Here is a 26,491-nt window from a genome sequence, read left to right on the forward strand (position 1 = left end):
ATCGTTTGTGATGTTTTCTCCTTAGTTCCTTGATGAAGAAGCATCATGGTGAAAATGGCCTACTTGCTAAGGGTACATTTCTTAACCATGGACTCCTACGTATAATTCCCAAAACGAGCAGACAAGTTGTTGAAGAACTTCCTTTCTTTTCCTTTCACTGAGGAGTGGAATGAGGTGTAGAGACATGAGGGGAACTGAGGCAAGCGCATTAGTCGTGGAGCCCCTTCTCAGTACGCATGAGGCCTTGGGTTCCGTCTCTAGCATGGAGAATAAAAGAAGAATTTGGCAGCAGTGTTACCTTCCATAGTGAGGACTCAAATATTTGTCCTTGAATATGTGGTGAATGATTTACTATTCTTACCTAAAATACCAAAGAACTGAGAATATGGCCCAAAGAAATGAATATATTTTATTTACCAGTGAAAGATGTTCACACAGGAAGGCTAGAGACAGCAAATTATCTCCATATATATTTATGGGTAAAATGATGCCCATGAGGTCAGGCGAATAAGATACACACCAGAGCCAAAGGCCCTACCCAGAAACAGATGAAGTTTTACGAGTCTGACCAGCATACTGTCATTGGCACTGAACATCCCCTAGGATTAAAATATGGAAAAACATTATCAGGAAAGGAATTTGCACAGAATCTGTAGATGAGAGTCCCATGGTGGGAAATATTGTAAAACGAGAGAGTGCCAGCTGCATGGTCAAGGAAAACGCCAACTCGACGGGGAGGAACCATCAGCGAGAGGGTCAAGACACTGGGCTTGCCTGTGAAGGCACACTCCTCAAAAGCATTATACACGCACTTGTTCCACAGCCCTATAACCCAGAAGCCATATTTAGGTTGATAATGTGCATCATTGCTAATACCCAAACGAAATAAGGGATTTTGGAGGCTTTCAGCATTTGAATGAAATATCGGATTGAAGAGGTAGCTGCCGTCACTTAATCCCAGAATCCAGGCACCTTTCCCAGACACATCTACTTCCCAATAATGCTTTCCTGACTGGATAGATGGGTAGCCCAGGGCACCGCCATGAGAGTTCTCACACCCAGGCACAAAATTTCTTGCTTGATGTTCTTCATATCTTATTTGTCTTTTGTCTGCAGAAATGGCAGTGTTTGGATTGTTGTTCTCAACCAGCGTCACTTGAACTGCACAAAAATGACAGGAGTGAGTGTCATGGGGTCAGGAAATACTATGATGTTAGGAAAAGAAGTTTAAGCCGGGTGGTGGGGGCGCACACCTTTAAACCCAGTGGGAGGCAGAGGCAGGAGGATCTCTGTGAGTTAGAGGCCAGCCTGGTCTACCAGAGCTAGTTCCAGGACAGTTAGGGCTGTTACATAGAGAAACCCTGTCTTGGAAAACAAACAAAAACAAAAGAAGTCTAAGAAGAAAGCGTACAGGCCTGGAAGGAACCTTGTGTAGAAATCACTGGAGAGGCATACCACACAGACTGGGAGAAGCAACATGAGGTCTAACAGAAACATAGGCTCTGCATGACAGCGGGAAGAGGGGTTGGCTTACAGTGCTGTGTTTTCTCCTTACCCCAGTAGCGCTGGGCCTCTATGAGCTCTGAAAGGACAAAAATTCACACTCTTAAATGCAAGCAAAGGTAATCTAAAGTCCACTTCTGAAGATCAGGCAAGAGTTGAAAACCAAAACAGGGTCAAAGACGAAAGGTCATGTCCCATCAGAGAAGGTCCAATCTTCAGTCCGTGGTATCTATTCTTCCTTGTCCCTAACTAGAAGCTACTAGAATCCCAAAGCCACGTCATGTAACATAGCTCTCCTCACCTTGAAGCGCTTGCAGCATTCCTTGTAGATCAGGGGCTCGGAACACTCGTCTTCGTTTCTTGGGGATGGCTTTGGGCTTTGTCAGTGAAAAGGCCTGACTCCTAGGAATTAAACACAATTAATACCCCCAGCCACCACTACTTCCTCTCATTTCAAACCACAGATACACTTGAGCTCTCAGGGATGCTGAGGAGGGTAGCCTGCTCTCTGGGGATTGAAAAGCACAATCGTGTCCCCTCCAATTTACTTTCAGTGCAATGTTGGGAAGGCCTTATATTTGCAGAATCATGGTTCTTGCCTTCTAAAATGAAACAATTTATTTTCTCCCACTCTGCCTCCTTGATAAAATAATAAATTTTAAAACAAACCAAAGCTAAGGTAGTTGGGGGAAAACTGTGTGGAAACATATTTTCATGAATGTGGGTTCTCGGGGAAGGATCAAATAGCAGGGTACAGAACCCACACCTTGGAGCTCAAGGCAAATGAAGTATGGGAAATTCATCTGGGAAAGTCCAATGGTTTCAAAACCTTTAGCCAATATAGAGAATGGCAGATAACACCTGATTTTTCAGGCTCTATTATAAAGATTACAAACAGTTGGAAAAGAAAAGGACATCAAACTAATACTAATATGATCCCAGTGTCTTAAGAAAATCCTCGGTGTGGTCATGTGGGTGTGCTATCTAGACACAAGGTTGTCATCTCTTGTAGAGTATGGGATGAAAATGGACCAGTCACTCACACCTATATCTGCATATCTGGTATATGCAGAGATTCAAGACTATTGTTGCAAATCTAAGTAAATCCAGAAAGACTGGATGTCTTCTTTTTTATTTATTTTTATTTTTTTATAATTTATTTAGCTTTTTATTTTATGTGCATTCATGTGAAGGTGTCAGATCTCCTGGAACTGGATTTTCAGACAGTTGTGAGCTGCCATGTGCATGCTGGGAATTGAACCCAGGTCCTCTGGAAGAGCAGTCAGTGCTCTTAAGCTCTGAGTCATCTCTCCAGCCCCAAGAGTGGATGTCTTCTAGTCTCAGGAGAAAATAATGTGAACATATAGGAATTTTGCCAGTGGACAATTCTGTGAAGCCACATCCCATCTACCATAAACCAAGCACCCGTTAAATCCAGATCCAGAGCCACATGCAAGCACACAGGCAGAGTAAAGCGCTGACATAGCAATGGAGTTAAGAATGCCCTAGTCTTTATCCCTAATCCCACTACTGAGCCAAATAGTTCCTCACAACCCATTTCTCTACCATAGGCTCTAATCTATTCTTAACAGTGGCAACACACTCCGTCCCTGTTTTTTGATCAGAAATTCAATACTAAATCTAAATCTCCCCAACCTGGGAAAATTATGTTCTACTTGAAAACTAAGTCATTCTTGCCACACGGAAAGACTGCCACTGGCAGCCATACATACCATTTTATGATGTCATCCACACCCTAGACAGGAACAGAAAAAACAGGAGTTAGGACTTCTCATTAAGATGGCGGGTGAACATCTTAGACTCTGTGAGAGACAACAGTCATGATAACACACGAGAAGCCGTTTCCTGTGAGCGACAGTCTGTAAATGAGCTGATTAAGGCAGCAGAGATTACTATGGGTAGCAGGCAGCTTCTCCACCAATGGACTCCCAGAGTGCACAGCATGCTGCGATGTGACAAAGCACTCAACACTATCAGGGAGAGGTACTCCTCATATACACTGGACCTGCAGGAGCACAGGGGTCTGAAGGATGCACTTGGAAAGGACTTAGAGCCTGTCCTTGCTTACACCAGAACACGGGAACATGGTGGCTCCCAAGATCTATGTAAGCCACTAACTGCTCAGGCACAGTACCAAGGAGAACCACCTACAGCCAAAGGGATCTGAGAAGGTCATCTTTGAACTCAGCACAACTATGTCAGAAATTCACTAGGATAGTGTTCTTGTTACTTATTTTCTCTCTTTATCTACTCCACTCTCTGACACACCACACCATGGTTTGGCTTTTGTCTGTGACTTGCTCTGCTAGGCTTTAGATGGTTGTTTCTCTACAATCTACTCCATCACATCCTTTGTCAGACTTTTCACCCACATCTCATGGGCTTCTCTTCTTAATCCTACATTCTTTTCCTCTCATTATTATCTTTCCTCTTTCAACTGCTTTTTAAATTTATTTTTTAAGTTTCTTTCATACTTTCTATGTGTTTTGTCTGCATGTGTGTTTGTGCACCACATTGTACGCCTGCCTGGTGCCCATGGAGGTCAGAGGGTGTCATATCTCATGGAACTGGAGAGGGTAGTGAGTCACCTTGTGGGTTCTGGGATGGAACCTAGGTCTTCTGCAAGAGCAGCATGTATGCTTAATGGCTAAGCTATCTCTCCGGCCTCACTTTTTTTATTCTTTAATTATAGCCTTTCATAGCTTTAATGATTTCTAAAATCTGTGGAACCTGACAGTGTCCCAATGTTCCCCTTAAATATAATTTTTCCACCTTAAGTTTTTTTTTTCTTTAAAAATCTCATGCTTGGGCTGGAGAGATGGTTCAATGGTTAAGAGCACTTGTTGCTCTTCTGCATGGTGGTTCATTGCCATCTGTCACTCCAGTTCCAGGTGGTCCAATGACCTCTTCTGGCCTCCAGAGGCACCAGGCACACACATGGTACACATGCATATAGGCAGGCAAAGCACTCATGCACATAAAATAAACAAAAAACACATTTAGCTGGTTGATGGTGGCGCACACCTTTAATCCCAGCACTCGGGAGGCAGAGGTAGATACATCTCTGTGAGATTGAAGCCAGCCTGGTCTACGGAGCAAGTTCCAGAACAGGCTCCAAAGGTATACAGAGAAGCCCTGTCTCGAAAAACCAAAAAAAAAAATCTATATTTTAAAAAAATGATTCGTCAAGTGGTGGAGCACATCTTTAATCTCAGCCAGGCAGTGGCAGGTCAGGAATTCAAGGCCAATCTGGTCCACGTAATCAAATTCCAGGACAGCCAGAGACCCTGGTTTTTTTTAAAAGAAAAAACTTTTTTCCTGTGTGTGTGTGTGTGTGTGTGTGTGTGTATTTTGAATAACAAAACAGGATCTTGTTCTGTGGCTCTGCCTGGTGCCTGGGGCCAAAAAAGGTCAGAGATCAGAGGGTGTCAGATTTCATGGACCCAAAGAGCTAAGCATACAGATGTTTGGCAGCATATCTGGAGTTCAAACAAGCTGGCCTAGAGCAAGCTGCACACTCCTGTCTCCTGAAGTCGTAAACCAATAGCTGACATACGGACTCAACCTCACCACGGATCAACAGATGAATGGACAAAAGCAATGTGGTCCACATACACAGTGGAGTACGAGACAGCTTTATAAGAGAGGAAGCACAATCATTTGCGGTAACACGGATGAACCAACAGAGTTTGTGTCACATGAAACAAGCCAGGTTCAACCAGATAAATACCACACGATATCACGTGACTACGGAGAAGATCTCATAGGAGACTAGAGCGAGTGTGGACAGTAGTTGGGCAGGGAAAAGTGGGATTGATATTTGCTCAAAGGATAAACTCCTAGTATTGTACAGTACAGTGAGAGGGGGTAGTAAATAACATATGCTTCAAGTTACAAAAAGACTCAGCGCTGCCATCACACAAAGAAAGCAGTACGATGTGGGGCCATGCATTTGTGAACCAGCTCCATGTAGTATTTTATAATGTAAGCATATTGCAAAACACCTTGCAATATGTACGTTTTTTAAATTAAAATGAACACAATAGGAAAGTAGAAATTGAAAAGGTGGTGAGGACTTCCTACAACCAATATGGCCTATAAATTTTATAACTTAGATGGAAGAAACACATTCCCATGGAGACATCTCAAACAAACGCTGCAAAATGCTAACTCTGGGCTGCAAGATGGCTCAGCAGGGAAAGGTATTGGCCATACAAGCATGTGACTCAGTCCCTGGACGTGATGTGAAGGTGGAAGGAGGAAACCATCTCTCCATAGTTGTTTTCTGATACATGACACACAGAGACACACAAACATAAGTGTTTTGAGACAGGGTTTCTCTGTATAGCCCTGGCTGTCCTGGAACTTGCTCTGTAGACCAGGCTGGCCTCAAACTCACAGAGATCCACCTGTCTCTGCCTCCTGAGTTCTGGGATTAAAGGTGGACACCACCACCACCTGGTACATAAAATATTTTTAAGGAGTAAAAATGACCTAAATAAATGTGATACTAAAATAAAAAATTTACATTTCTTTAAATAGCAAAACTAAACAAAAAACTACAATGTGCAGTGGCTTAAGTAGCTCAGATACTTTTAAAAAATACTTCCAGTTCACTATTCCTTGTCTTTTATTATTATTTTATACATATGAACATTTGCCTGCACACCTGCTTGTGCATCATCAGCACGCTTGGTACCTGTGGAGGTCAGAAGAAGGCACTGGAGTTCCAAGTGGTGTTGAACTACACGGTGGGTGCTAGGAATTGAACCCAGGTACCCTAGAAGAGCAGCCAGTGCTCTTACGTGCTCAGCCACTGAAGAGGAGAGAAGCCTCAACTCATCCTACGGTGGACAACATAAACACCTCTCATAACTACAAGTTTCTTGCTTGCCAGTGTCTAGCTGGAGTTAATGTGGTACTTAACACAGAGCTCTGCTCAGAAAGAGCAGGTGCCATGCATATCCACACCTCCAACAGAGCTCCTCCCCTATCTTCTGTGCTGTACTTGATAAACTAAATTAAAAAGGTTCCACTCCTTTATTTATGCATGCAATGATTTCCCAGCCTATGAAACTGGTTTGGAAGGAGTTCAGGGAGAGCCTAGAGAACGCTACTGTCTTCCCCAGGGAGATCCCAGCAGCACAGAGGGAGCGAAATGGCTTCCAGGTGTCCTGACTCTCAGATGCTGGACCTCCTGCAGTCTTACCTGCAGCATCTCCATGGCTGAGCAATGCAGTTGACGCTCCACATCTGAGATGAGGTCTCCTAGCAACTTGCTCTGTTGGGCATGCTTACGTTCAGACTCTGCCAGGTTGCTCAGAATGTCTTCCCTCTCTTGCGTCAGCTTCTGCAGCTCATTCTTCTCCTCAGAGTCCAGGATGTCTTTCAGTCTTCTAAATTCTGTCTGAACGTTTTCTACATCTTTCTGTATTTGACTCTTCAGAGATAAGAAATGGGAGAATTATTCAGTCTGTCAAAATGTGCTAGTGGAAGTTTTTTTTTTGTTGTTGTTGTTGTTTTGTCTGTTTGTTTTCTGAGACAGGGTTTCTCTGTGTAGACCAGGCTGAGATTCATCAAAATCAGAGCTCCATCTGCCTCTGCCTCCTGAATACTTGGATTAAAGGTGTACACTACAAGCTCCAGGCTTTGTGTGGGAGTTTTTTTTACGAGGAATGGAGACCCGAAAAGGGAGTCTTTTTTTTTTTTTTTTTTGAGACAGGGTTACTTTGTGTAACAGTCTTGGCTGTCCTGGAACTCACTTGTAGACCAGGCTGCCCTTGAACTTACTAAAATCCATCTGCTTCTGTTTCCCAAATGCTGGAATTAGAAGCGTGCACCACCATTGCCCTGCCTAAGGAAGGTTGTCTCAGGGAAGCATGTATAATCTTTTAGTGTCTGTTAATGACATTCCACCACAAAGACAGGTCATCTTTACCAAGATCACCTACACCAAAATGGTACATCAGGCTATGATTCTGCTTCCACACAGCTGACCAAGATGCTTGTTCCTGCTTGTAATACTCCTCATTCCATTTTTTGTTTGATTTTTTTTCCCAAGACAGGGTTTCTATGTATAGCCCTGGCTGTGCTGGAACCAGCTCTGTAGACCAGGCTGGCCTCAAACTCACAGAGATCCGCCTGTCTCTGCTGCCCGAGTGCTGGGATTAAAGGCCTGCGCCACCACTGTCGGCCTCATTCTACTTTTTAAAAAGACTTTAGGGCTGGGATGTGGGAGGCAGGGGTGGGCGGATTTCTGTGAGTTTGAGGTCAGACTGGTCTACTGTGTAAGTTCCAGGATAGCCAGGGCTACCAGAGAAACCCTGTCTTGAAAACCAAAAAAAGACAGCCTAGCATTTAGGAGCATGGACTGCTCCTCTGAAGGATCTGAATCCAATTCTTCACACCCACATGGTGCCTCACCTGTAACTCTAGATCTAAGAGATCTGATGCCCTCTTCTGACCTCCATTAAAACCAGAAAAAAATACTGGCAAATACTCATACACATAAAATAAAAATAAACAAATCTTTAAAAATAAAATTGGGCTGGGTGGTGGTGGTGCTCACCTTTAATCTCAGCATCTGGGAGACAGAGGCAGGTGGACTCCCTTGCAGAAGCTGAACCCTGAGTATATATCCATGATCTACCCATTCCCAAGCATCTTCCCAACAGTCAGAGTTCCAGAAAGCACCACAGGAGCGAGTCCCAGGACTCAGTGCCATTCTCACCAGGCCCCTGCCATGGTGTCAGCTCCTCACACAGCCAGGCTCAGCTGTGATGTACTCTCTGTGCAGCCCCAGCTCCAAGGGAACAGGCAGAGAGGACTAATCAAGGCCTCTTGTCCCCATCAGCCTCCAGGGAATGAAGAGCCAGGGAGCTTCTTGCCCAGGTCCCTCCCAGGCATCAGGCTAACTCCCTTAGGGTGTAGGGTCTCCAACTTGCCTCCCAGGAAGTTCTCTCCTTTTGAAGGTCATCTTTCCAGTTCTCTAATTCTTTCTTGTCTGACATCAGCTTTTGAAGAGCCACCTGGAGCTTCCCCTGTGGGAGAGGAATTGTAGCAGAGTCAAGCTGTGTGCTTAGTAGGACAGCTGCTCCTAGCCAAAGGCCAGGAAATCCTTCTGGAAAGACAGGAGTCCTTAGACCATTAAGTTTCCTTAAAGGAATGTGATATAAATTATGTATAGAACACACACACACACACACACACACACACACACACACACAAACACATACACACACACGTACATATAGGATTTTTGTGTTTTTATGTTTTATGGTATTTTTTTTTGGTTTTTTTGAGACAGGGTTTCCTAGTATCACCCTGGCTATTCTGGAACTAGCTCTGTAAACCACGCTCTCCACCAACTCACAGAGATCTGCCAATCTGCCTGCCTCTGTCTTCTGAGTGGTAGGATTAAAAGTGTGCACCACCACCGCTGGCTACACATAGAACTTTTAGATCTATTAAGAACAAATAGACAATAAACATTAAAAAGAAAGCAAACAGGAGGGCTGGAGAGATGGCTCAGTGGTTAAGAGCACTGTCTGCCCTTCCAGAGGTCCTAAGTTCAATTCCCAGCAATCATATGGTGACTCAACCATCTGTAATGAGATCTGGTGCCCTCTTCTGGCCTGCAGGCAAACAGGACACTGTATACATAATAAATAAATAAAATCTTAAAAAAAAGAAAAGAAGGCAAACGGGCAAAATCAAGTTGGTCGAAACAGAGAGAATGGCAACTAGAGTCTAGGAGTTGGAAAAGAGTAATAAGGTCACCATCAACTCAAAAAGATTCCCCATCCTCCTATCCTCTTTTAAAAAGGTGTTCTCAAACCAGGCAGGGTGGTAAATGCCTTTAATAACAGCACTCAGGAGGCAGAGGCAGGTGCACCTCTGAGTTCAAAGCCACAAGTTCCAGGACAGCCAGGGCAACTGAGAGAAAAACAAGCAAGCAAACAAATTAATAATAAGGTGGTCTCATTATGTAAAGAATCCTTGCTCCAGTTCCCTCAGAAATGTTGAGATTACAAGCATCTGCTACCAAACCCAGTTAAATTGATTTATTTTTTTACACTAACGTGTAAAAACAGAGGGAACTGATAGCAAGGAAAGAAGAAATGAGGTATAACAACTTACTTCACTTAGCCTTTTTAACTAGCTAATTCATTTTGTGTTTTTGTTTGTTTGTTTGTTTGTTTTTCAAGGCAGGGTTTCTCTGTAGCTTTGGAACCTGTCCAGGAACTAGCTCTTGTAGACCAGGCTAGCCTCAAACTCACAGAGATCCGCCTGCCTCTGCCTCCCGAGTCCTGGGATTAAAGGCGTGCGCTACCACCGCCCGGCCTAATTCATTCTTTGTATGTGTGCATGTGTGCGTGCGGGCATGTGCTTGTGTATGCCCACACTCGCACTAACCCAGGTATGTAGAGGTCAGAGAACAACTTGCAGCAATGAGTTCTCGTCTTCAGTCATGTGGTTTCTGGGTTAGAACGCAGTCATCATGCTTAGCAACAAGGCATTCAGCCATCTCTCCAGCCCTCATCTCAATGACTGTGACAACTAAAGAAGAATCAGAGCTTCTCTTGGACGTAAAAATCTCAACCATACACAACAAGCTGTAAAAACATTTGCTCTTGTAGAGTTTGAGCCCTGGTAGATTCTCTTAAGATTAAGCTTAGGGGATAGACCTATTCTTTCAGGCCTCAGAAGGTACCAGGATGGAATGAAATCCCAGGCCTCTAATTCCACGATGATAAAGTAACTGAATGGGCACAAGAAGTAGATTTCATGGTAGGTTCTGCTTCTTGCTCTATTTCCCACAATCTCCTCCCATTTCTTACCTTGTACTCATGGGCCGCCTCTTCAATGAGAGCTGTTTGGTGACCACGGTGATCCTGAGATCGCTCACAAAGCCAGCAGATGGCCACCTTGTCCTTCTCACAGAAGAGCTGGAGTTTCTCTCCATGCTTTGCACAGACATTCACCTTCTGCTCCTCCCCTGAGCTGGACTTGAACTCCTTGAGCCTCTCTACTATGTTGGCCACATGTCGATTAGGCCTCAGATCCCCAAACAGGTAACTCACTCGGCACACAGGGCAGATGAACTCACCCTCTTCATCTTTGCTGGACTTATAGTTCAGTGTGATGCAGGCTCGGCAGAAGCTGTGACCACAATCTGCACTCACAGGCTCCACCATGAGGTCCAGACAGATAGGACAGGTCACCTCCTCCTTGACATTCGCCATGAATTCTGAAGCCATAATTGCTGTGATCCTGTGTCTGTCTGTCCTGACTTCTGACACCCCTGCTCAGGAGCCTGCATCATTGAGAAGATGAAAAGAAGGACAAGTAAGAAAGGGAGGAATGCTGGGCAGTGGTGGCGCACACCTATAATTCCAGCACTCGGGAGGCAGAGGCAGGCAGAGCTGTGAGTTTGAGGCCAGCCTGGTCTACAGAGCGAATTCCAGAACACCTACGGGTGTTACACAGATAAACCCTGCCTTAAAACACAAACACACACACACACACACACACACAAGCAAAAGTAACAAGCATCTAAACGTTTAATTGCAGTTATGTATCTAAACATTTAATTACAGTTATTTTATATTGAATTCTGTGAATAAAGGGTTTGGGAACTAGCTTCAATACACAGTACTGGTCTAGAATGCACAAGGTCCAAGGTTTGGTCACAAGTACTGCATACACAAAAACCAAAATAACAAGTAATTAAAATCAGAAATAACAGACAAAACAGACAAGACTAAAAGTGTGCAAAAACTATAACATAAACAATGGTGGAAATGGGGTTGTCCAAGATTCCCAAATTCAGAACACAAGAGTTTAAATGAAGGTTAACAATTAACAAGGAATTATGGGACAAAAACAAATGCATCCTGCCACAGAAGTTCAAGTGTCTTCTCTAGTTTGGAGCTGCCAGTGTGGCTGGTATGCAGAGAGCTGGACAGTGTCTGGTATTACAGCAGCCTCTAGGAGACAATATGTGACACTTCTCAAATGATGGACTAGGTCTCAGATTCTGAAACAGGTAACGAACTCGAAGCTCTTTTCTAAAGTTAGGGCAAAACCACCAATGCTAATTACCAGTAAGAGTGCCCTACCATCCCAGGACACAGAATGCTAATTATCAGTAAGAGTGCCCTCCTATTCCAGCAAAACAGAATCTGGCTGAGCCATGAAGCTGTCTCTCTCAGTGCCAACCTAACAAGGCCCATTTCTCATGGAAAACAAGCCCTGGTTAAGCTACAGCAGTCTGGCTTCTATGCTGACGTGTCTTGAAACCCCATCTCTTCAAAACCATAATTTGCCCCTGAAAATTGCCTGAGTCTTCCTCCCCAGGGAGCCACCATCTCTGTTCAGCATTCCACTTCCTGAGATCTGAGGCGTCTGTCACACTATCTTCCACTGCACGCTGTTCCAGATCTTGCGGGGTCAGAGCCACAACTGAGGCTCCCCATTCCAAGGTCCTCACTGCTGCTGCACACGGCCCCCTCCGTATTGGGCTACCACGGCCTTGCACTGCTTCTGTCTATACTGCTATAACAGATTATATAAAACTTGGTAATTCATAAAGAATAGAGATTTATTTCTTACAGGTCTAAGACAGAACGACTCACATCTAGTGAGTTCTTCATTCTCCTGTTTTTGCTTACTTTTGTGTAAGCATTTTTTTTTAAAAAAAAAAATAAAGACAGGATCTCACTGTGTAGCCCTGTTGGCCTACAACTCCCTAAATAAGCTGTACTGGCTTCAAACTCAGGGATCTGCCTGCTGGGATTAAAGGTGTCTGCCACCACATGCGGCTTCTGAGGTCATCTTGCTATATCAATTCATGATGCCCCCAAGAGGGTTTGAAAAGGCAAGGATGCCAAACTCATGCTTTCACAAGGAATCAAAGCCACAGAGCAATGGTTATTCCTACGACAATAACAATAATCTTCTCAGGAAGGCTATAGACCTCAACTTTCAATCCAATTGATTAGAGGATTAAATTTACTATGAATTTTAGTGGACAGTGACAAAGCATATTGTTCATCATTCTAGAGTCCTGGAGTCCAAGCTGCCAGCATGCCCTGCTACCCAAGGCTTGAACCTCGAGAGCTTTTTCTTTCTTTCTTGTTTTCTTTTTCTTCTATTTTTTTAAACTGAAATAGATTTTTCTCTCATACAATACATCCAGACCACAATTTCCCCTCTCTCCACTCCTCCCAGCTCCCCACTACATCTCCCTTTTTCCCCAGATCCTCACTCTCTCTGTTTTCTCTTCAGAAAAAGAGCAGGTCTCCAAGAAACAACAGCCAAATACAAAACAAGATACAAAAAGACAAGGTGAAAGGCCTCATACTGAGGCTGGGCAAGGCAACCCAATAGGATGGGAAAGGTCCCAAGAGCAGGCAACGAAGTCAGAGACACACCTGCTCCCTTAGATAGGAGTCCCACAAAACCACCAAGCTAACAGCTATAACATATATGCAGAGGGTCTGGTGCTGAGCCAGGCAGGCCTCATGCTTGCTGCTGCAGTCTCTGTGAGCCCAGATGGGTCCTGTTTAGTTGATTCTATGAGCCATGTTCTCCTGGTCCCCTCAACCTCTCTGATTCCTACAATTTTTCTTCTCCTCTTCTCAGAGTTTCCTGGAGACCTCTAATTTTGGTTCTCTCTCCGCATTGTTTGGCTGTAAATCTCTGCACTTGTACCTCTCTGCTGATGCAGGAAGCCTCTGATGACAGCGGGACAAGGCATTGATTCAGGGTCTCTGGGCCATACGGTTTCTCTTTCCTGCAGAGTACCTTCTCATGCCAAAGAGACTAGGAAAAAAGGGTTAAGGCTTCACGTCGAAACCAGCTCAGCTTCTCTACATTCAAAGAGCTGTGTAGATGTCTTTGGTAATGGGACCCTGCTGTCCATTTGTGGAAAGCGACCCTGTTCTAGCATCAGCCTGGGTTGTTTAGGGATCTTCACATGACCCTCTTGGCCAGCAAGAACTGAATGCAATCCATTCCACAAGGGGAAGCCTTGATTTGCCTGGCTACAAAAGTTGGCCAGTTAAGATTCTGTACCCTCCCATACTGGGAGTCCTCACAAGGGTCACCTTCATAGATTCCAGAAAGTTTCTACTGCATTAGGTTCCACACCCTCCACAAATAACCCCCAATTTCTGCTTTCTCATCCTACACTCTTCCACCCAACCAGATTCCTTCCACTCCTGCCCCTAGTCCACCTACAAAAACTAGTCCATATCCCTATGCCAGGGAAATCCATGCCTCCCCCTAGAGCCATCTTCTTTACCTACCCTCTCTGGGTCTGTGTGTTGTAGCTCGATAACCATTTACTTAACAGCTAATATCTACTTACAAGTGAATACATCCCATATTTGGCTTTGTAGGACCTCACTTAGGATGATTTTTTTTTTCTTGGAACTAGCTCTTGTAGAGCAGGTTGGCTGTGAACTCACAGAGATCTGCCAGTCTCCGCCTCCCGAGTGCTGGGATTAAAGGTGTGTGCCACCACTGCTTGGCTCATGATGCTATTTTTTTAGTAACTGAATAGTACTCCATTGTGTGAGCAAACTACATTTTCTTTATCCTTTATTCTATTGAAAGGCATCTGGTTGTTTCCAGTTCTTGGCTGTAATGCACAAAACTGCAATGAACATAGTTAAGCAAGTTTTCTTGTGGTAGAATGGAGCATCCTTTGAGTATATGCCCAAGAGCGGTATAGCTGGGTCTCGAGGCAGATCAATTTTCAGCTTTCTGAGGAACTGCCATATTGATTTCTATAGTGGCTAACACTTTGCAACCCCACCAGCAATGGCACAATGTTCTCTTTGCTTCACATTCTCACCACCATGAGCTGTCACCTGTGTTTTTGTTTTCAGCCATTCTGATAAGTGTAAGATGGAATCTCAAAGTAGTTTTTGGTTGTATTTCCCAAGGGTTAAGGATGTTGAACATTTGTTTCTCAGTCATTTGAGATTCTTCTACTGAGAATTCTCTGTTTTAAGTTATATATTGTCTAATTGGATCATTTGGGTTTTTCATATCTAATATCTTGAGTTCTTTATATATTTTGGGTATTAGATGGGTATCAGATACAGAGTTAGTAAAAATCTTTCCCCATTTTGTAGGCAGCTGCTTTGCCTGATTGACGGTGTCCTTTGCATTACAAAGCTTTTCAGTTTCATTAGGTCCTGTTTATTAATTGTTGATCTTGGTGTCTGTACTATCAGTGTTCTATTTAGAAAATTGTTCCTTTGCCAATGAGTTCAAGGCTACTCCCCTCTTTCTCTTCTGTCAGGTTCAGTGTATCTGCTTTTATTTTGAGGTCTTTGATCCACTTAGATTTAAGTTTTGTGCATGATGATAGATATGGATCTATTTGTATTCTTCTACATGCAGATAAACAGTTAGACCAGCACCATTTGTTGAAGATGCTTTCTTTTTTCCATTGTATATTTCTGGCTTTTTTGTTTGGTTTTGGGTTTCTGAGACAGGGTTTTTCAGTAGCTATGGAGCCAGTCCATGAACTTGCTCTGTACACCACACTGGCCTTGAACTCACAGATATCTTTCTGCCTCTGTTTCCCATGTGCTGGGATTAAAGGCATGCGGCACCAACACTGTCTTATTTCTGGCTTTTTTTTAAATTAAAAATCAGGTGTCCACAGTGTGGTGGTGGTGCACACCTTTAATCCCAGCACTCGGGAGGCAGAGGCAGGCGGATCTCTATGAGTTTGAGGCCAGCCTGGTCTACAGAGTGAGTTCTAGGAAGGCTCCGAAGCTACAGAGAAACCCTGTCTTAAAAAAAAAAAACTTCAAAAAGAATCAGGTGTCTATAGGTGTGTGGATTTATGTCTGAGTTTTCAATTCAATGCCATTGATCACCATGTCTATTTTTATGCCAATACCATGTAGTTTTTATTACCATAGCTCTGCAGTACAACCTGAAATCAGGGATGGTGGTACCTGCAGCAGTTCCTTTATTGCTCAGGATTTGTTTTTCCATATGAAGTTGAGGACTGCCCTTTCAAAGTCTGTAAAGAATTGTGTTGGAATTTTTATGGGAATTAGTTGCATCAATAGATTGCTTTTTGTAGGATGGCTATTTTATGTCAATACTACAGATCCATGAGCATGGGAGATCTTTTCATCTTCTGATACCTTCTTCAATTTTTTCAAAGACTTGAAGTTTTTATCATACAAGTCTTTCACTTGCTTGGTTAGAATTACCTCAAGAAATTTATATTATTTGAAGCTATTGTGAAGTGTATTGTTTGTTTCCCTGATTTCTTTCTCAGTCTGCCTGCCATTTTGTACAGAGTTCTTTTTCATTCCTGAATCTATGATGGTGCCCTGTCCTGTCCCTGCTCCCATTGTCCCCTCCCCTCATCCTTCCTGCTCTGTCTTTGGTCCCGCCCCCCCCCTACCCTGCCCTGTCCCGTCCCTCTCGGCCCCGCCCCACCCCAGAGTCAGAGCCACATTCCTTCTCCTTGGACCTAAGCAGCTATGATGGGCCTGAGGGTCTCAGGTCATGCTTTGTAGTAATCTCCATCTGTGGTGGTCTGAAAGAAAATGGCCCCCAAAGGGAGTGGTACTACAAGGAGGTGTGGCTTTGTTGGAGTGGGTGTGGCCCTCTTGGAGGAAGTATGTCACTGTGGGAGTGGATTTTGAGGTTTCCTTTGCTCAAGTTATGCTCAATGTGGTAGACAATTTACTTACTATTGCCTGAAGATCAAGATGTTGCCTGAGGATCAGTTCCTCCTCCAGCACCATGTCTACCTGCACACCACCATGCTTCCCACCATGACAATAATGGACGAAACCTCTGAAATTGTAAGCTAAGCCCAATTAAATGTTCTCCTTTATAAGAGTTGCCGTGGTTATGGTGTCTTTGCATAGCAACGGAAACCCTAATGAAGAAACCATCTATCAGTAGTTTGGCGGTGAGAAACTTATGAAGCAGTTTCCATATGCCACAGTGGATCATTTCACACACCCATGACCTCATAGACACTCTGAGCACATACCTAAGAGAGGCTACCATTGGCCTTCATACTTTGCAAGGGGAAAAGATCAAGTCCCCTACAATTCTTCCTACTGAGGACGCTAACAAGCTGCATGGCTATTGCTGCTGTCATAAATGCCTGCAGTTCAGGCCATAGAGACATTTTCAGACACGGCAAGCACCGAGTCCCGCCGTTAGAACCATATGAAGACTCTACCACTGTACCCACTCAGGATCAGAGCTACCACACCTAATCAAGTGCCACCCTTATATGGAATGTGTAAATCCTTCCCCATAGAACCTAAACAGAAAAGTTTGCAAGAGTTAGTTGTTCCATAATACGCAGGCATTAACACAGACACACACACAGACACACACACACACACACCACAAACAAAAAACAAACAACAGAAACAAAAAACATAAAAAAGTGAGAAACCTCACCTTATCAAAGGACTATTATCATATTCTAGCAATTGACTTCAAGGGATAGAAATAATGAATAATTCAGATAGGAATTCAAAATTAACAGTTAATGAGGAAAACCACAAAATCGACAATTTTATAGAAAAAGCACTAAAATTCTAGAGTTTAATAATTCAATGAATGAAACTGACTCTGAAATAGATTCAACAGCAGACTCTGACAATCAAGCAAAAAGTCAGCTCATTTGAAAGTATCATGTCAAAACAAAAAACCAGTTAAGAATAAGACAGAAAAAATATCCTACAAACAAACAAATGTGGAATCTATTAGTGTTGAGCAACTACTCCTGAGCACAGGCTAGCCCTGGAGTGTTGCTGATGTGCCCAGTGAGCATGGGGCTAGCCTTGGAGTGTTGCTGATATGCCCAGTGAGCACGGGGCTAGCCTTGGAGTGTTACTGATATGCACAGTGAACACGGGGCTAGCCTTGGAATGTTACTGATGTGCCCAGTGAGCACTGAAGAAAACTCATTTTCAAATTATAATGGAGGGGCATGAAGTTGGATGGGAGGAAAGGAGGGGAGAATCTGAAAGAAGCTGGGGAAGGGGAAAGAATATGATCACATTTTTAAAAATATTTTTTTTTAGAATAAGAAGATAAATAAATAAATATACCCATATATTTACTCAAAGTGTCATGTAAAAGACAGAGGTCACGGAGAGAACAAAGGGGCACTGTTCAGAAAATGAGTGTACTCAGTCTGAGTGCTCCACAAGGAACAATACAGAGAGAAGGCAGACAGGAACTCAGCAAGAATCGCACTAACCCCACTGCACAAAGGACACTCCCCACACTGAGAGGCGCACACACACATGAACACTGCTCTAGAAGGAACCTCTGGGCTACAAAACTGGGTCTCATGATGTAAGAAGACTGAAATGACACATCTTCTTTAACCTCAGTGGTATAAAACTAGAAATCACTACAAGAGGGATTTGGGAAAAACTCACAGACACATGGAAATTATACAACATTCTCTAAACTAATGAGCAAAGAAAAAATCAAAAGGAGGTTTGTTTAAAAAAGAAGAAATGACAACAGAAGCTCTCATCTCAAGGAATTCCATTGGGTACTGTAGACAGTCTAAGAGGGAAGCCCACTGAGACAAAACTACATTAAATAATAAAAAATAAATAAAGTCTCAAGTAAATAACTTAATTCTTGACCTCAGGGAAGTAGAAAAATTAAAAGAAACTAAGCCAAAACTTATAAGATGGGAAGAGAACGCAGAAAACAGAAATACAACAAAAAGAACAGAAAGACCCTAGGAAAATGTAAGGAATAATCTGAGTGGTTCATTCTCTCTCTCTCTCTCACCCTCCTTCCCTCCCTCCCTCCCTCCCTCCCTCTCTCCCTCTCTCCTTCCAATTCATTTGTGAACAGGATTTCACTATGCAGTCCTACTGTCCTGGAACATCTATGTAGATCAGGCTGGACTAGAACTCACAAAGATCTTGCCTCTGCCTTCCTAGTATTGGGATTAATGGCATGTGCCATCTGCCCAGCAGGCACAATATGCAATGAAATAAACAAAACAGACAGAATCATAAGAAGGTTTGTCAATGTCTCCTGGGTGCCCAGGTTAGCTTGGGTAGAACCATGAAATCCCTGATCAAACTGGTTACTCTCATGGTTCTCATGATCTTTTATAATTAGACGTTTTCCAAATCAATCAAGAATCTAATTTCCATTATTTAGAGGTAGAAAGGGGGGTGGCAGCAGTGATCGGCACCTGCCTCTCTAGTGACAGGGAGGTGGGGTTGGGGGCCGACTGAGGGGTTGAAGACCAGCCTGGGCAACAAAAATGTATTATCTCTCTAAGAGACAACAGAAAATCAGTCACTTCAGGGAGAATCTCCTCGTCCTTCATCTGCCCATCTTCGAAGACCCCCTTCCCTTGGAACTGGACCCAAGCCTTGAAAAGAGCCTACCCGTGACCTAAGTCACAAACATTTAAAAAAATATTTTATAAATGAGGCTCATTGAGCTGCCCATAAAGGGTTTCAATTTCTGATCGTCTGGCCTTTTGTGTAACCGTAATCTCAACCTGGACTTAGCCCTGCTTCAATTTTAAGGAAATGGCTGAAAAGGAAGAAAACCATAGCAGTCATTTCCTGGCTTGGGACTATCACAGGGAATAACTAGCTAACAGGCTCACAGCCTCTAGCTCTAAACCCAGAGAGAAGCCCTAAGAGTTCCTAGGGCAGTGATTCTCAACCTTCCTAATGCGGTGACCCTTTAATACAGTTCCTCAGGTTGGGGTGACCCCCTACCATAGAATTATATTTGTGAAAGGCTCATGGAACCCCAAAGGGGTCGCGACCCACAGGTTGAGAACCACTGTCCCAGCGACTGCGAAAACACCACATTATCACACAAAAACATATTTGATAAAAGAGGCTCTGACTTAGCTTCGCTGTAGAGAAAGGAACTGTGTTCGTCAAGGTACAATTCAAATTTATAGGTTATGAAATGGCAGGAGGCGACTGGACCTGGCTAAAAGCCATCTCTAAACCAGCCTTCCCCCCCCCCCCCCCCCCCCCCCCCCCCCGCCCCGCAGTCCCTTCCTCAGGCTCCTCCATCAGCTTTTTCAGCCCAAGCCCCACAGCCCCTCCCTCTTCATCCTCCTTTTTAGCCTACAAACTCACCCAAGCAAAAGCAACGCTTTTCTTGAAAAATCCTCCAAACTCTGCCCCTAATATTGCTCAGCCAATCAGCAGCCAACCTGAAAGTGGTAAAATACGGAGAATTAACGCACCAATCCAGAACTTCAAGGTATTTCCGACTCCAAGGAGAAGAAACGAAAGTTTGAGCCCAGGAAAAGAAAGAGAAAGTACAGAAGAAGGACAGACCAATAGCATGCTTCCGCATAAGCATGCCCAGCTCCACCTACTGAAGGAACTCCCCTCAGATCAGCACAGCCTGTCAGGAGACGGCTTACAATCTGCTCTCCCACCCTTAACCCTTAACTGTTGTTTTTTTTGTGTGTGTGGTGGTGGTTGTTGTTGTTGTTGTTTTGTTGTTTTGTTGTTTTTTGAATTTCTGAAGCCAGTTGTTTAGGGTCAGGTCAAACTAACCGAACAAGATCCAGACTCCTCTGGAAAGTCTTCTCTTGGGCTCTTCTTGCACCTGAACTCCAGACTGCTTTTTGCTTTGTGTGGCAGGAAATGCAAGGTGAGGGACAGGGAACTGCAGTGTCCTTTGGAGCTGGACTTGGGCACTTACAGGATGAGAACTGAGAGGAAGCTGCAGTTCAGGGCAGCTGCTCACAATCAAGATTCCCACCCAGCAGGGACAGGATGGGAGGAGCCCCATGCAGAGCCCTGCAGAGACACTTCCCACACTCACAGCAGTGAAACTAGCAAGCATCAGGGGCTCCCCAGCTGCCCAGGGGTGTCCTGCAGATTAGGTGTTCTGTTGAAGCCCAGAGCAGGGCCTCTTCCCAGTCCTGATCTGATACATTGTATCCCTTCCAGGAATCCCTCCCCAGAATGTCTTGAAATCTCAGAGCTCACACGCTTGTAACATATACTCCAATACTGCCACACCTTCCAATTTATCCCAAACAGACCCAATAACTGGAAATCGAGTATTCAAAGATATGAGCCGATGGAGGCCATTCTTATTCAAACCACCACAGGATTCCATTGCTTTGGAGCTGGCAGAAGGAAGATCAGGAGCTTAGAGACCATTCTCAATAATATGGGACTTTGCTGCCAAGACAGCCTGAGATACATGAGAATTACCTAAAAACAGAAACGCTGTATCAGGGAAACAAGAGCTGTCCCCATTTTCAGTCTCACCCCCACTCCTGCACGCCTCTTTCATGTGTTCCTTATATTCTCAGATCTACTAAATTATGACATACGGAGCAAGAATGGATATGACAACATAGTCTGAGTTTTGTTTAACATACCTGTTGCCCCCTCCGCTTTATATTCTTAGTTTTAGGGACAGACTCTCACAATGAACCCAAGCCTGACCTCTAACTGAGATTTAACTCCCTCACCCACCCCAGTGCTGAAACCATGGCTTTTGTTGTTGTTTTAGTTTGGTCTTTGCACTTCAGGGATTTGTAGAATGGAGCACCAGGGCTGTGTCCCGCTACCTGGCTGCTGGCTAGCTTTACACCCGAAATAATTACACGGAAACCGTATTCTTTTAAAACACTGCCTGGCCCATAGTTTCAGCCTCTTATTGGCTAATTCTCACATCTTCCTTTAACCCATATTTAGTCATCTGTGTAGCACCACGAGGTGTGGCTTACCAGGAGAGATCTTAACCTGCGTCCATCTCGGAGAGGAGAAGCATGGAGACTCACTATGGCGACTGCCTGAAGCGTCTCCCCACTCCTGCTACCCAGCATTCTGTTCTGTCTACTCCGCCTACCTAATTTTCTGTTCTCTTAAAGGGCCAAGGCAGTTTTCTTTATTAATTAACCAATGAAAGTAACATAGACAGATAACTCTCCTCCATCAGGGATTGAACCCAGGACCTTGTGAATGCTGGGCCAGTGTTTCATCCCTGAGCTAAACCCCTAGCCCAAACTCCAAATCTTGATGAGGTCAAGAGACTGAACTGTTGTTCTTGCTGTGGACACAACGGCTGTCAATCAATATTGTAATCTGATTCTTTTGAATTGTTAATGATTATGTAAAATTCTTTACAACTTTTTTTTGGTTTTGTTTTGGAGGCAAGGTTTTATTTCACATTCCAGACTGGGTTGGAGCTTGCTCCTCTTCAGGGTGGTCTCCAGCTGCTGGCAGCACTCCTCCCTCAATCTTGCAAGTACAGGTGTTAGAGGGAGGAGCCACCATCTTTGTCTTTTACAGAGTTGAACAAGTGCCTCCTCTGTTTCTTCCTAAGGCCTTCTTGGGAATCAAAATAACAAAATGCTCAGACAGCCATATACCTCTTTGTAAACTAATTCCATTCCAACTCTGTGCAAAGATTTGACTTTGTGGTCAGGTCTGCCACCAGCCTTGAAACTCAGTGACAAGAATGAAGACGGCCAGGAGAGCACAGCACTGACCAGTGCTGCAATGTGTGTGTGTCTAACTGTGTCAATACACACTGACATTTATTTCAACACAGGAAAGGCTTTCCCATGAAACAATTATGGAAGAAATAATATGCAAAAAGGACATTGGAGAGCTTTGAAAGTAGAATTTTTTTCTTTAATGATTTCATATCTTGATAAAAGTAAAATCATCTCAGATTTTAAAGTACAGGAATCTTATTCTGTAGAACACTGCATGGCGATGTTTTGAGTGGCTGATGCATACACTACTAGCATGTACTTTTCAAAACTAATAGAAGAGCTGGAGAGGAACTTTGTAGTTGGAAGCTGCTTGTTTGTTCCTGGCCGCCCTGACCAGAATAATCACACAGAAGCTATAGTAATTACAACACTGCTTGGCCTATTAGCTCAGGCTTCTAATTAACTAACTCTTACATTTTAAATTGACCCATTTCTATTAATCTGTATATCACCATGAGGCTGTGGCTTACCAGTTAAGATTCAGGGCAACTCTCTCCTTTGGCAGCTACATGGCATCTTTCTGACTTCACCTACTCTCTCTCTCTCTCTTTCTCTCTCTCTCTCCATATATATAAAATCTATCCTGGCTATGTTCTGACCTTCCATAAGCTAAATCATCTCTATTCATTAGCAATAAAAGTAAGACATATACAGAAGTACATCCCATATCAGGACTTTCTGTCATCCTGTGTTAGTGACAGAGGAATGAGGTTGTGGAGACCTGGCAGAGCTGAGACAAGTGGCTCAGGAGCAGAGTACCTCCTCAACATGCACAAGGCCTTGGCTTCCATCTGTGGCATCACAAAACAGGAAGTGTGGGTTAGCAGAGTTCTTACCTCACCTCATGAGGAAGAGACATTGTCTTTGGGAATTTGGGAATTGATGAACTATTATTGCCTTATAAACAGATAAGCAATTGGATCAAAGAAAATAATCCATACTGGTTTGTATTGAGAAGGGAAGTTTATTAAAATAGAAAGACCAAATAAGAGTGCCAGTGCTCACTTACCAGGCCAAGGTCACCTGATATGGCCGCAAGGAACGGAAACAGACTCAGGCTGAGGGACCACAGCAAGATAAAGGCTGTGACAATTTTATAGAGAGCAATCAGACTTTTACACCTTTATCAGAAACAGATCATAGTGGCAGTTGTCAGGATCAATACAATTTGCTTGTCAGAAAACAATGAAGATTGCAGATTTTACAAGGAACCCAAGATTAATGTCTAATACCTATTGTCCTGTTAAATTTCCATGCTTTCTTGACTATTAGGGGGAACAAACAGAGAATGCAATATAGCCTGAATGTTTCACTGCCTGAGTGAGTGCACTCAACTCTTGGGAACTGGAAGGCACAGTGTACACCAGGAGCCATGGACTCTAACATGAAAAACCTATGATTCATGCCTCTCAAGACAGGTAGGCCAAGTTTTATGATTACCTGCAAGCAAAGACAGAAAAAAAAAGTTAAAATGATCCCACAGAGCTTAGACATATGAGATACATCAGACATGGGGACACTGTGCAGACATGGGTGAGGGCTTAGGAGGGCGGCTCACAGACTGTCAATGGCTCTGAACATGTCATAGAATTAAAATATGGATAAACTGCATCAGGGAAAGAACAGTCACAGAATCTATAGATGAGAGCCCCATGGTTGGAAATATCATAAAATGAGAGAGTGCAAGCTTCACGGTCCAGGAAAACTCCAACACGACTGGGAGGACGAGTCAGAGAGAGGAGCAAGACACTGGCATTGTGGGTGACAGAACACTCTTCAAAGGCTTTACATACAGACCTGTTCATCATCCCTATAACCCAGTAGTCATATTTGGGCTGATAATTTACATGCTGTTTATTATCACTTTTGTCAGTCTGGACTCTCTTGGCCCACTTCTGACTCTTCAGGTTCCTTTTTAAGAGATGACAGTTTTTGAAAACAAGACTTAAGTATCAAACTAATGCTGACGCTGAAAATCCAGACCTCAGCACGAGGCAGTCCCAGTCTGCCAGTAAGATGTATCTGCCCCTTACCTGACCTTAGTTGTAGCCTGACCTTAGAGCCTGACCTCAGTCCCAGCCATAGGGAGAAGCCAATCAGAGCCCAGCAACACCTGACCCCACAGGGCAAGGACAATGAGAAATAGACAAACAAAACCAGATGTCCTCATGCTGAGAATCAATGCTGCAACCTCTTACAGCTTGAGCCAACCCCAAGTGTGTAACTATGTCATTTTGGAGGGCTTGGGTCTGTAGCTATGCAGTGCAGGTTTGGAATTCCCCAAGCCCTCCTCATTTTGCCTGGCCACCATACGCCCCCCCCCCCCTTTCTTTTGCATCGAATTTTGTCTCTTGGTCGTATTTTGGAGATCAGGACTTTGGACACAAGAACATGAGTTTGTTGCCAACAGCCTGGGTGTGATCTTTACACACAAAGGCACAGCTTTCCAGTCTTCTGAAGTGTGTGGTTCACATGGAGCAGCTGTGCTCACTTTTCTATCTTCATGTGAAATACACAGACCCACAGGAATTTTTCCCAGTGTACACTTCTGTGAGCACTGCCGACAAGGAAGACATACCCTATCTAGGATGAATCTGTGAATCAAGTACCAGTGAGCTGCAGACAGAGCCAGACACAAGCACAGAGCACGGACAGAATGATGGAACCACAAGGAGTCTGAAAGCTCCTGTGGCTCCATTTGCCTCTTCCCACTGCTGAGCCTAACTCTGTGACTCCCCTTACCCAGACCCCTAAGAGAGAATCAAATCTGTCTCCAGTAGTTACAAAACAGTCAGAGGTGACTTTCCCCAACCCCTCCTCCTTCTTATTGGAACTTCAGAATAACATTTGTCTACATTCCTCCAAACCTATGAGACATATATTCCAGCTGAATACTAAATCATTCTCAACAGACAATAAGACTGTTCATCCCTGTCAGCCCAAACATACCTTGTTAAAATGCAATTCACACTTTAGGGAAAAAGAAAAAAAACATAGTTAATAGCATGTACTGAATGTTCTTGTAAATCCTGGTCACAGGCTCACTGGGTACAGAGACAAAGTCTCCAAGACATGATATACACATGATGCATGGATCTTTACTTGAATTATATGTAAACTAATAGACTATTTTCTGACTTGTACTATAAGACTTTGGAGAACAAAGATGAGTAAATGATCATTTGAAAGCTTACATAGGATTTACTGTGTGTACAACTAAACACTTGGGCAATGACACTATTCATGCTCCATATAAGCTCTTCATCATTTTACTTAAAACTAACATGTTTGAGAAACTGATTTCTACATTATTTTAGTCATTTAGACACAATAATGTGTTTGTAATGAAGATTGTCTGATCCTTAAATCCAACTAATCAAATCTCTTGGTCTCTTTTTCTTCTCTTTCTGGTGTGGGATTCCACTCTGTATGCTGTGAATATGTTTTATTACCATTGGTTAATAAAAAAACTGCTTTGGGCCTATGGCAGTGCAGAATAGGGCAAGTCAGGAATTCTAAGCAGAGATAGAGGAGAAAAGAGGGTGGAGCCAGGGAGATGCCATGTAGCTGCCAAAAGAGGCAGCCACCCCAGGAACCATACTGGTAAGCCACGAGCCTTGTGGTAAAATAGAATACAATAGGAATTGGTTAATTTAAGATGTAAGAGTTAGTTAATAAGAAGCCTATGCTGTTGACCAAGCAGTGCTGTAATTAAACTAGTTTCTGTGTAATTATGAGGACCCTAAGAGAGACATACATAGAGGTAGTCTATATGGGAAGTGGAAAAAGAAAAGACCTCCTAAGTAAATTTGGAGCATGGAGACCATGGGAGAGGGTTGAAGAGGAGGGATGAAGCAGGAAGGGGAGCAGAGAAAAATGTAGATCTCAATAAAATCAATAAAAATAGTATTATATGGAACAATTTAATATGTACTCCCTAGAATTTGATAAATTTAAAACCTGGAGAACTCTAATGTGTGCATTGTAATATCTCATAACACATGGTAGTAAAAAGAGTCGATGCCTAAGATCAGGTGGGAGGTTTCCACAACTGATGAAGAGCAGGGGAGAGCAAAGGGAAAGTGGATGGGCTCATGACAGTCCTCCAAGTCAACCTGGACACAGGAGGCCTGGCCCGTGTCCTCTGGTGTCTACATTAGCTTGAGTAAAGCTGGGATTCCCTGTCCTTTCATGGCTCTGAAAATCCTCCTAACAGCAGATATCTTTCAGTCTTTATAGTATTAAAATCGGTCAGGAGCTTGTGCTGTTCCTTGAAAGATAGAAAAGTCCTGCAGTGTTCACCTGTAACACCAGTGTCTAGGGAGGGTGGCACAGAATAGTAAAATGATGTTAGCCTGGGCTATATGAAGGATCCAAGAATTAGAATATAAAACAATTTAGATTCCAGAAATAAGAATG

General features: G+C 43.5%; 1 protein-coding gene across 3 annotated transcripts; it reads right to left on the reverse strand.

Moving 5' to 3' along the window:
• Positions 1 to 384: 384 nt before the first annotated feature.
• On the reverse strand, positions 385 to 19,916 carry LOC119821581 (tripartite motif-containing protein 30A-like). 3 transcript variants are annotated; one of them, XM_038340697.1, is made up of 8 exons: positions 19,790 to 19,916; positions 10,365 to 10,840; positions 8,469 to 8,564; positions 6,734 to 6,964; positions 3,237 to 3,259; positions 1,805 to 1,905; positions 1,535 to 1,582; positions 385 to 1,161 (listed from the first exon to the last, which is right to left on the reverse strand). In XM_038340697.1, the coding sequence occupies exons 2-8, from the start codon at positions 10,782 to 10,784 to the stop codon at positions 557 to 559; spliced, it is 1,524 nt and encodes a 507-aa protein (XP_038196625.1). In that variant the 5' UTR covers positions 10,785 to 10,840; positions 19,790 to 19,916; the 3' UTR covers positions 385 to 556. The 3 variants fall into 3 exon arrangements, with proteins under 3 accessions (XP_038196625.1, XP_038196617.1, XP_038196635.1); XM_038340689.1 differs by having other exon boundaries at positions 19,680 to 19,872; XM_038340707.1 differs by having other exon boundaries at positions 1,556 to 1,582; positions 19,680 to 19,871.
• Positions 19,917 to 26,491: the final 6,575 nt, after the last annotated feature.

The sequence above is a fragment of the Arvicola amphibius genome, chromosome 1 (genome assembly GCF_903992535.2).
Source record: "Arvicola amphibius chromosome 1, mArvAmp1.2, whole genome shotgun sequence".
Taxonomy (NCBI): domain Eukaryota; kingdom Metazoa; phylum Chordata; class Mammalia; order Rodentia; family Cricetidae; genus Arvicola; species Arvicola amphibius.